The 12,500-nt window shown below is 38.5% G+C and overlaps 1 protein-coding gene across 1 annotated transcript in view; it reads right to left on the reverse strand.

Annotated features, from left to right (window-relative positions):
- Positions 1-12,500, reverse strand: part of LOC143019423 (uncharacterized) — a 172,441-nt gene that overhangs the window by 99,575 nt on the left and 60,366 nt on the right. Inside the window, exon 2 of the mRNA XM_076175060.1 lies at positions 1,065-1,289. Within this exon, the coding sequence (XP_076031175.1) occupies positions 1,065-1,176 (112 nt within the window). The 5' untranslated portion in view covers positions 1,177-1,289. The remainder of the gene's footprint in view (positions 1-1,064; positions 1,290-12,500) is intronic.

Below are 12,500 nucleotides of genomic sequence, written 5' to 3' on the forward strand. Positions count from 1 at the left end.
CCCGGTCATTCTCAAGAATGTAAGAATTAACACGACCCAAAGTACACAGACTTAACCTCAGCCAAGGAGTTCGTTCTGATCATTAAATAAAGTTAGGCGTAAGAAAGAGCCAGAGGAGGAACTTCGAAAAATTAATGTTACCATTGATATATCTATACGTTACAGAAATAATAATAAATTGAACAAAATGGACAGGTATCTAGAAAGCTGAATTGATTCAACCACTCTCCAGGTACTTTTTAATTTGTATTATTCTACATAAAGATTTAAAGTGAATTATATACTGAAGGTACAAGAAAAATTAGTGAAACTACATTTACAATAACAAGATTCACAATATTGATTTGCTACATAAAAAATCATTGGCCATCATACATTCACACAGTTAATGAATCTTGAAGAACACCCATGTTTATACTCTTGTTGCCGACGAGCTTTGATATTATTCACAATTGTATATATATATATATAATTTTTTTTTATATCAACCACAGTGCACTTTAATTCTAAGCCTTCAACATCGGAAGAACCGTGGAGGCACATGCAGAAATTGAAACGTGGCACGCCCGAGGACTCGAACCAACGGCCAGCACGTGACCAGTGCTTGCACGTGACCAGTGCTTGCACGTGACCAGTGCTTGTCACTACAAGCACTGGTCACGTGCTGGCCGTTGGTTCGAGTCCTCGGGCTACCACGTTTCAGTTTCTGCATGTGCCTCCACGGTTCTTCCGATGTTGATGCCTTAGAATTAAAGTGCACTGTGGTTGATAAAAATGTATCTCTAGTCACTGGGACCCATTAAGTGTGGTACAGTACATATACATATATATATATACATATATATATATATATATATATATATATATATATACATATACATTTTTATACGATTCATATGCATCATCTGATGTTTTTATGTTACTTCCAGAGGACATTCATAAGCGAGAAAAGAACTAAGACATGAGTGCTATACTACTACGATGTAGAGTGGGAGAAGAACATTCACCATAGACTTGAGACTCTCGACGGAGCTCGGAAACCTTCCACTGAGCGAAAAACTCACCCGTCAGCCACCAGAGGTCCTTCACCCGAAGAACTCCGCAGCCCGAAAGTCGATCTTTCATCGAGCAACAAGTCTTCCACGGCTCATTCCCGAGCTGCAAACCATCCGACATCAACGTAGGTATTTCTTCGTTTATGATAAAGAAACGGTTGTCTTCTCTCTTAGTAATATCTCCCTAGGTCCTCTGTCCCCATTCTCGATGGCGATGAACGGAATTTCGTCTACCTTTCAAAGGGAAAAAAAAAATCAGGGTGAAAGAAATTTTGTAAAACCCATATTTCTGTTAAACTAAACCTATCTGTGACCGGAGGTGCTCTCTCAGTTGAATAAAATCCCCTGGTGTTAACCAGAATAAATCACTAAAATGAAACATGTGCACAAATGGGTTAAGTCAAGAGAATTAATTAGTGTTCTACACAGTGTCACTCAAAGGTAACATTATACGTGATCGTGTCTTGTTGCTTTTTCATCTACGTCATTGTCCAAAACAGACTATTTTTCAACTTGCATCATAAATAAATGCAATACTGAGCTCAGAACTCAGAGTAAATTTTAAATCTATGGGGGGGTAAAAGAGGGTGATTTCATCTTGCTGAAATAGATTTTTGGATAAAAAAAAAAGTCCATCAGCCCCTGGTTTGCATTCTGTCGTACCATCCACCACCCCCACCCCCCACCACCCCCGACTACATCCGTCAACCGAGAGACAGCCTCCAGTTTGAACGGAGTCCAGATCGATCGAGATCTTCATGTAGGTCAGGGGCCTCCACTTAGCAAAGAGAATCGGCCGGTGTCTACCATAAGATAAGCAATAGATCGCGCTCACATTTGCGTGCTGACTCTCAGACCTGCCTTCTACCTATGCTGAGAGTACAGAAAACGCCTTCCAGAAATATAACAGAATACTAGAAAGTGCTTCTTATATCTACAAATTTCTAGGTTTTGAAATTTTTCGTCCCGAATGTTAGATTTTCATTTTCTAATTTAGAAATTCCGATCAGTGGAACGTCTTCAATATGCCTGGCAGATTCGACAGTGGTTGCTAATAACTCGCAGTCACAATATTTCCTTTTCCCTCCCCTCACGTCCCTTCCCATTTCTTATTTTCTCTTACTGTTAGCTTCTTAGTAGTTTCGTTTGTTAAAAGAGTCGGGTTTTGTTTGAATTTGATTTACACGCAAGGAGAGCAACTGGCAATATGTCTTCATTTATTAACAAATGCAGACCCTACCCTCTCCAAAATAAGATCTTTTGAGGCCTGTTGGCCCTAGACAAGATGTCACAATTAATCTACTATCATTGGTCCCAACCACCCTGCCGGTTTATCATAGCCTGTACCCTAATGAATGTAGGCATGGAAACGCTGCGGTTGGTCTCTTGGGCCTATTTTGGAACAGTTCCCGGTGCCGTTGTGTATATGTGCAGCCACAACTATTTTCTCTATTCCTTGTCCCACAGGTTTTCTGTCCAAGCAAAAGTTTGAATATTGCATAAGCAATTATGATTAAACAATGTTCACACATTAATGAATATAAAGGTTGTAGTGAAAGAATATTAATCAGATCTCTACGAACAATGTGTTTAGATGGGTGTATTTATTCCTGCGTTAATTCGTATGTGTAACAACAACAATTGTTGCCTCGGGTTCAATTGATTGGAAACCTGCAGCCCCACAACACCTGCCAACTCTCCTGGGGCCCTCCCATTAATCTCTCATGGAAGGAGCTCGGGACTTTTGCTTGTGTGGTACTACTATGGGACTGCTTCTGCGTGACCATATTCTCGTAGTAGAAGGGAGCCTCGCAAACTCACTTCTCAAGTGATTTATTATTATTATTATTATTATTTTTTTTTTTTTAAGAAAATTCAGTCCAAGTTGAGAAAAAGATATCTGGTTCCGGGTCAGTGGACCAAGTGCCAGCCCCTCGGCGCTGCACCTCCACATGTTGCATGTCAAGGGTTCTTAAGGTGGGTAGCAGGTACCCAACATTGGCCCTCTTGCATGTGTGCGTTCGCTTGCTTGCGTTTGCGTTTGTGTGTGTGTGTGTGTGTGTGTGTGTGTGTGTGTGTGTGTGTATTTACTCAGTATTTTACGGGAAGAGAGCTATGCTCGTAGTAACCCGCTTTTGTAGCTTCCAGTATCCAGTTTGATCTTAAATTCTTGTATAGTTTTTGCCTTCACTGTTTCCTCATTCAATTTGTGTGTGTGTGTGTGTGTGTGTGTGTGTGTGTGTGTGTGTGTGTGTGTGTGTGTGTGTGTGTGTGTGTGTGTGTGTGTGTGTAAATGCTATTCGCACACAATCACCAGAACCGTTGAGAATATTCCATTGATGCGGAATATTGCTGCCATTATTTCCGACACAACACACGAGGCCTTTCAGGTGTCAGATGAAGGCCCGAAATTCAAACATAAACATCCCAGATATGACGTCATCCACGTGTGTAATGAGGTCAATTGATCTGCTCAAAGCTGGAACCAAATTTGCACTCGGCCAACGCCAAGTATAACCTAATATCCCACAAGGCACGAGCAACATGAATATGAAGGTGAAGGGTGAAGCTGAGGAGCTTATTCCAGGAGGCGCTGAGTAGCTTCGATTAAAGCAGTCACCATGCGCTTTAGATGTTGGGACAGGTAACAGTTACTACTGGGAATCGAAGTGCGGGATTCGAACCCACAACTAAGCGAATGCGAGACAAACATGCCTCTGACTATGCCACCAGCACACTACCATGAATATGCACACACTACAAGCGTAATCTGCAAGAGCTGTGTATTACAAGATTCATATTCACATACCAAAGTAGGTTATGCAGGTACAACTCTTTTTATACGCAAACACTTTAGGGCATATGTAGACAGTAAAGTTCAATTTTGTACACAAATTTAATGAGGTGTACCAGAACCGGCCTCCAGATAAACGAAAACTTCCTACTGGCTATCAAGCGACATTTACATAAGAACATAAGAATGAAGGAGACTGCAAGAGACCATAAGGCCTACACTAGGCAGTTCCATATCCATCACCACCTGTCATCCCCATCCATAAAGGTGTCTAACCGTTTCTTAAAACAACTGATAGTTTCAGCGCTTACTACATGGTTACTAAGTCTATTCCATTCGTTGACCACCCTATTAGTAAATAAATTCTTGACTATTTCCTTCTTAAATCTTAATTTGGCCAGTTTAAATTCATTACTACGAGTCCTGCCCTGTTGTTTTAATATGATGAACTTGTTTCCATCACCCTTGTTAAAGCCTTTGATCCACTTGAACACCTCTATTAGATCACCCCGCACTCTGCGTCTTTTCAGAGAGTGTAAATTAAGATGCCTAAGCCTCTCTTCGTAAGGCAAATTTCCGAGTCCATGTATCATTTTGGTCATTCTTCTCTGTACTGATTCTAGTGAATTGATGTCCATTCCGTAGGATGGAGACCAAAATTGTACCGCATAGTCAAGGATGGGTCTATCGCTAGAGTTTGATAATTACCTCTGCACTTCTATTCGTTACCGTCCTAGCAATGAAACCTAATGCTCTGTTAGCTTTATTCCTGCCGCTAATGCACTGTTTCCTGGTTTTAAGATCCGGACTCACTAGAACTCCCAAGTCTCTCTCGTTCTAAGTTTTCTCTAAAAGCGTGTTATCTAAGCTGTATCTATTTTCGGGGTTGTGTAGCCCTACGTTTAACACACTGCACTTGAGATATTGAAGTTCATTTCCCATTTCACCGACCATGTGAATAATTTGTCAAGATCATCCTGCAGAATTTCTGCGTCGTCTCCTGACCTAATTAGGCGTCCTATTTTAGTGTCATCTGCAAACTTATTAACATCACTATCTATCCCATCGTCTAGATTGTTTATGTACATAATGAACAATAAGGGGCCCAAAACCGAGCCCTGAGGAGCTCCACTAGTAACATTGCCCCACCTGGATTTTACACCATTTATGGTGACCCGCTGTTTTCTGTTACTGATCCAAGATCTAATACATTCTAACATTTTTCCTCCTATGCCATGGGCTTTGAAATTTATTTAGCAGTCTCTGGTGTGGCACCTTATCATTGATATCTGACGCCTTACATACTTTAGTTTAAAAGGATAGAAGATTAGTCACACATGGCTTACCCTGCAAGGACCTCTTTTAAGTATCTCGATAATCTATATTTCCACTTTTACGAAATTGCTTTTAAAAATTGTTCACTCCGTTTCTTATTCCCTTGCCATTTCGCAAAACTGTTCATAAAACTCCTATTTCGACCAATGCGGAGAATTCAAATGAAGCATTATAAGTGTCCGCACCTTTTAATTATTCTTTATTTCACGATCTATTATACTACTGAACATCATACAATTACCACGATGTATAATACTAAATTTAGTAGTATTTCTTTTAGAAGAACGTAAAAGCAACAAATACATAAGCAGAGGTGAAAAGTAGAGGTTCCATTATCTCTCGATTATATGCACACACACACACACACAATATATATATATATATATATATATATATATATATATATATATATATATGTATGCTGGTACACTGTGACAAGTTGATGAAGGTGGAAAAAGAAGTCACGGGTCTAGTTCCGAGTTTCTGAGTTTATTTCTGACCGGTTTCGCTCTATGCTTCTTCCTCTGAAGAAGAATGGAGCGAAACCGGTCAGGAATAAACTCAGAAACTCGGAATTAGACCCGTGACTTCTTTTTCCACCTTCATCATATATATATGTATATATATATATATATATATATATATATATATATACATATATATATATATACATATATATATATATATATATATATATACATATATATATATATATATATATATACATATATATATGTATATATGTATGTATATAATATGGCATCATTAACAAATAAGTGTGGTGTAACTATATGTTTAATCTATCATGTTATAAACGTATACCAATGACATTACTGGTGCCAACACCAAGCCCTGTGCGACCCCATTAATTTATGTTGTTTCACTCCGACATCCCATCTTTCAAAACCGTCTTCATTGATATATTCTTGAACAAGATATTCATCCATTTCAACAGACTCACTTTAAGTCATTCTATATATTCAGATGATGATAAAAAATATTACCAGTCTTGGGGGAATGAAAAGTGTTATACGAACTAAGGAAAAATGCAAACAATAGGCTATGAAGGGAATGATTGTGCCTACAACACTATATGAGGATAGTCTTTGAAAGTAAGGGCAGCAGGAAGGAGTGATTTGGACGTGTATGAGATAAGTGTTTAATAAGCATGGTCAGAGTTACGAGGAGAGATATTGTGAGAAATGAGGAGGCAAGTCGGAGAGCGGAATTGAAGAGGGAGTGTGCGGACAAGTTTAACTAAAGAACACTGGGATGGTTTGGGCATATGGAAAGAATGACAGAAGAAATACTAGAAAAAAAGTGTGTGGAAAATCAAGGTGGGTAGAGTGAGCTTGAGACAAACCGAAAATAGAGTGGATAGATGGAATAAAAAAAGATCTTGGGTAAAAAAGTAATATATTTTGTGCAGGAGAGGGACAGGGCACAAGATAGGTGTGAGTGAAGAGGGTTTGTCAATGGATGATAAATTGAAACGTCCCGAAAGGATCTCTTGTGATCGTTTCTGTATTACTTATGAACAAATGAGTGGTGAAGGTCGCCATGTAATGAGGTGATGAAGGTAAACTAAATTCGGCTGTAGGGACATAGGAACATAAGAACATAAGAATAAAGGAGACTGCAAGAGACCATAAGGCCTACACTAGATATATTATGAAGGTGCTGTGTTTTGCTGCATTTTTTATCCCAAACATTGGATAGTGGACGGAAGTAGGAATGACCCTTTATAAAATAATAATAATAAGAACAATAAAAAATGGAAAACGAGTGGGTGTTGGATGGTGTGGGATGGGTGAAGGGTGATTTCATGCCTTAGGTGACCAACTGCCTTACATGGGGAAGGAAGGCCTTTTGGTATATGTACATCTACATATACATGTACATGTAACCCTTACCATACTTCTCAGAAATTTCATCTCAAGCACATTTAAACTTTTATTCTCTTCCTCTCTCAATTTCCAGGTGTCTTTCCCATACAATGCCGTCGACACAATCACCATTTCATATGATCTCTTTGCATCCATTCCCAAATGCCTATTTCTCATGACACTTTTTAATCCCCCAAGGCATTTACTTGCTTCTCTCAGTCTACAATTTACTTCCACTGCCACTCCCCCTTTCTTACAGCATGCGATCCCAAACATCTAAACCTATTAACTTTCTCCAGCCTCTCTCCTTTAAGATTTACAACTCGCTGCCACCCTTTTCTTTGTACCTCTCATCGCCTTACTTTTACCCATATTTATTTCCAACTTTCTTCTATCACATACCTTCCCAAACTCTGTCACTAGCTCCCTTCATCCCTCTGACCCTGCCACAATCGCAGTGTCGTCAGCAAACAACAACTGGCTCACCTCCCCTTTTCCTCCATTTTCTTTAACTATCTCCAGCCCCCCGTCCATTACCCTCGCATTTACCTCCTGCACCACCCCGTCTATGTACATATTGAACATTCATGGTTACATGATACATCTCTGACGCAGCCCCAGCTTTACCTCAAACCACTCGCTCTCTTAATTTCTAATTCGAACACAGGCTCTACTACTCTCGTAAGAAACTCGACTGCCCTTAACACCTTTCCCCCAATCCTATATATCTGCAAAACATCCCACAGTGTCTTCCTGTCTACCCTGTCATAAGTCTTTTCCAAATCCATAAAGACCCACTAAACATCCTTACTTTTTGCTAAAGATTCTCACATGTCTGCCTTACCATAAAAATCCGATTCACGCAACCCATACCTAAACCTGCTCCTTACCAATTACTCCCTCTGCTTCTCTCCTAATCCTTCCAACTAAAACATAAGCCTTCCCAACTACATTCAACAAATTGATCCCTCTGAAAACACTACCCCCTTCCATACGGTGCCGCCTACATAGGCGTCATGAGGAGCAAGTGGATTCGCGACGCTGCCATATCGGCGTCTTGATCATATTTATTGTAGTCGCCCCTGTGCTTTTACATTCTCCCAAATGTGCCCTGAATCCCATTCTCTGCAGTTTTCAAAATTCGCGGGTGAAAGAGAGAACGATCGATATAAGCGGTGACTATATTTTATGATGCGAGTATTATTACGACACGTCGTACGGCTGGCATTGGCTGCTGCCCACGAGATTTAAGTCCCGTAGTGAAGTGGCTACACTCACATTTGTCCCCCTTTCCATTGTAAAATGGATCTATACAGGCGTTACTAGAGTCCGGCACTCTACCCTCACTTATCCATACATTAAACAACCTCACCAGCCAGTCCACTATTACTGTACCTCCCTTCTTCAGACACTCATCTAACCCAGGTGCCTTACTTCTCATAATTTTCAAAACTACTTATACCTCATCTTATTTTTCCTCTCCCACCATAGTCATTTCTTAGCGTCTCCTAATACTACCACCAATCCCTCCTTATCTTCCTCCACATTAAATAGCTCTCTAAAATACTCTGTCCGTCTTCCCCTTACTGCCTCATTTTCCGTAAACATCTCAACCTGCTCCTTTCACCTTTTCCCCTCTGCTTGACTTATCTCCCTTTCCTCTCTTAACTTCCTTCCAAAAGATATTTTATTGCTTTCAAATTTTCCATTATACTACTCCATTCTAAATCTGCTCTCCTTTTTGCTTCCTTTATGTTATGTTTTAGTTCTCTTCTTTTTTCTTTGTACTTCTCATAGGTTTCTCTCGTCCTGCTTTGCAACCAATCCCTAAATGCTCGTTTCTTCTCTTCTACTACCTTCTTCACTTCATCATCCCACCACTCACTACCCTTCCTTTTATTCCTTCCCATCCTTCTTGATCAACACCCTCTCTTTGCATACCTTGTTACTCCCTCCTTGAAAGACTCCCATTCTTCCTCCACTCCTACCTCTGCGCTATACTTCACCACCCCCCACACTTCTCTCAGCTTCTCCTTGTACACCTGCCCCTTTTCCTTCTCATTTAAACAGTTTACTCTAAGCACCTCTCTACCTTCCGCCTTTTCCTCTTTTTCTACATATCCTGCACTCTCGACTTACCTTCCACCACAAAAATTATCTGACATTTCCCTACTCTCTCCCCTACGAACGTCAACATCCAGAACTCTTCCTACTCTTCTTTTGGATACCACTACATAATCCATTAATACCTTATTAACCACCCTTCCATCTATCACCCTCTTCCATATGTCTTCATGCTTGATTTTTTTTATATAAACACTGTTTTAGCTATCATCAATTTTCTAAACACATCTCCACCATCATCTCCCCTCTATGATTTTTTCCTGGAAATCCACGCTTTCCAACCACTCCCGTCTATTGGTTCGTCCCCTACCCGAGCATTGAGATCTCCCAATACCACTACAGTGACATTCCTCCCCAAACCCTCTAAGCACTCATTTAAATCTATCAGAAAAAAATATCCCTTTCCTCTACACTCTTATCCCTACCAGGCCCATATGCGCCTTCAAAAACCCACATCTTCCCAGTTTCACCTTCATTCACTTCTATGTTCATAAAGACGTCCCATTTCTTTTGCCCTAGTCTTGCCTCTTTAAATTCCTTACAACAATTTTTAAAGAATTTCTACAGTTTTACGAGTTTCGCCTTCTTAAACTTATTTTCCTTGTCTATACGACTTATATCTTGTTTCTGCACCCCCTTTTGGAATTCCAGAAATATATGATCATTCTTTCCAAGAGAACATAGGTATTCTAACAACTGTATGATATCTGATTCTGCTCTTAACAACAAATCCAACTTATATGAAATACCATCGGTCATTCTAGTCGTTTTCTTACTTATGACATTATTTAGTCATATTTAACATTTCACTTCCTCACAATATTTCTCTTATGTTACTTCACATTCACCCCAGTTTACCTCCCTATAATGAAAATTACCTTTCAAGACATGTTTCTAATACCTTTATTGTCCACCCCTTCAACATCTTTTGGTATTCGACAGCACTCTACGCTTTTCTCTGGGGGGAGGAGGGAAGGATGACGCCACCGCAATATACATTTTACAATTCCCTTCAATTGTTATTTTTCTATTCATTATTCCTGCCTTTCCAATCGCGGTAACCTGCTTGCTGTGGTCCGAGAAAATTGACGGCGCAAAACCAATCAACCCCTTCGTCTTCATCTTGAGGTACAGCCCCTGATACTGGATCACTAGACTGGACACAAGATCTCTCTCTAACATCTTCAACTGTTTTTCCTCTATATTTTATACGTGGAGAACTAAGAACCGGTGAATGCTCACCCCCTCCTTCCTTCACCCGGAGCCATACCAACGGCCCTCCACTTGTATAAAAAACACAACAATTCAAAGTTTCTCCTAGGAGGTATCCATGGGATGGTGCGAGGACAGCTGCCAGCCACTGTGGGGATGCGGGTTTCCAGCTTGTGAAACTCGAAGTAATATAATTTTTACCAGCCTTTATCCTCTCCTAGTTCCATATTCATCATATCTTTCTTCGTTATCGTTACATCTCTTATTATTTCTACTCCATCTCTTCTCCATAAAGTGTGTTTTCTTTCTCCTATTTGAATATCTGTACTTTTAATTAGCACATTTTTTACAAGACACAATATTCGGATAACCCTCTTTCAACTAACCACTAACCCAGCTATAATTAAACCGTTTACACACACACACACACAAATATATTATATATATAATATATATATATACATATATATGTATATATATATATACATGTATATGTATATATATGCGTATATATATATGTATATATACATATGTATATATATACATATATATATATGTATATATACATATATATATATATACAGTATATATATATATGTATATATATACATATAAATATATACAGTATATATATACAATATATACATATATATATACATATATACATATATATATATACATATAAACATATATATATGTATATATGTATATAGATATACACATGTAAATATATATATATACATATGTATATATAAATATATATATATATATATATATATACGTATATGTATATATACATGTGTATATATATACATTATATATATATATGTATATATACATGTGTATATACATATATATATATATACATATATAAACATATAGATGTATATATACACATATATATATATATATATATATATATATTATATATCTCCGATAATTTTTATGACAGTCGCATGCAGGATTTGAACCCACTGCTATCGGCCACCCGTAAGATCACCGTCACAGAGCCTTAGCCCATATACAGTATATATATGCATATGTACATAATATATATATATATATATATATATATATATATATATTATGTACATACATATATATATGTATATACATATATATATATATATATATATATATATATATATATATATGTATATACATATCTTCTTTTTTTCAACCACAAATCACTTTTAATTCCATGCCATCGCAGTCAAGACTGAAGAATCGCTCGATGGCGGTACCCGTTGGAAATTGAAACGTGGACGAGCCGAGGATTCGAACCCAACTAACCCGTAACAACGTTACAGTGACTTAAACCAATACCCCATCAAGATTTCTAATATAAAAAAAATTAATGGTTGCTTACGCCGTCCGGTGGTAATTCGGTCACACCTTCGCGTTTGGTGGTAAATCGGTTACACCGCCAACTACGGTGAAGAAGAAGAACTCGAAGAACTCGAAGAAGAAGAAGAAGAAGAAGAAGAAGAAGAACTCGAAGAAGAAGAAGAAGAAGAAGAAGAACTCGAAGAAGAAGAACTCGAAGAAGAAGAAGAAGAAGAAGAAGAAGAAGAAGAAGAAGAAGAAGAAGAAGAAGAAGAAGAAGAAGAAGAAGAAGAAGAAGAACTCGAAGAAGAAGAACTCGAAGAACTCGAAGAAGAGGAAGAAGAAGAACTCGAAGAAGAAGAAGAAGAAGAAGTAGAACTCGAAGAAGAAATCGAAAAACTCGAAGAAGAACTCGAAGAACTCGAAGAACTCGAAAAAGAAGAACTCGAAGAACTCGAAAAAGAAGAACTCGAAGAACTCGAAAGAGAAGAACTCGAAGAAGAACTCGAAGAAGAAGAACTCGAAGAAGAAGGAGAACTCGAAGAAGAAGAACTCGAAGAACTCGAAGAAGAACTCGAAGAACTCGAAGAAGAACTCGAAGAAGAACTCGAAGAAGAACTCAAAGAACTCGAAGAAGAACTCGAAGAACTCGAAGAAGAACTCGAAGAACTCGAAAAAGAACTCGAAGAACTCGAAGAAGAACTCGAAGAAGAACTCGAAGAACTCGAAGAAGAACTCGAAGAAGAACTCTTTATTTTCCAAAAAAGG

The sequence above is a fragment of the Oratosquilla oratoria genome, chromosome 37, assembly GCF_046742065.1.
Source record: "Oratosquilla oratoria isolate Oo_2021 chromosome 37, ASM4674206v1, whole genome shotgun sequence".
Classification (NCBI taxonomy): domain Eukaryota; kingdom Metazoa; phylum Arthropoda; class Malacostraca; order Stomatopoda; family Squillidae; genus Oratosquilla; species Oratosquilla oratoria.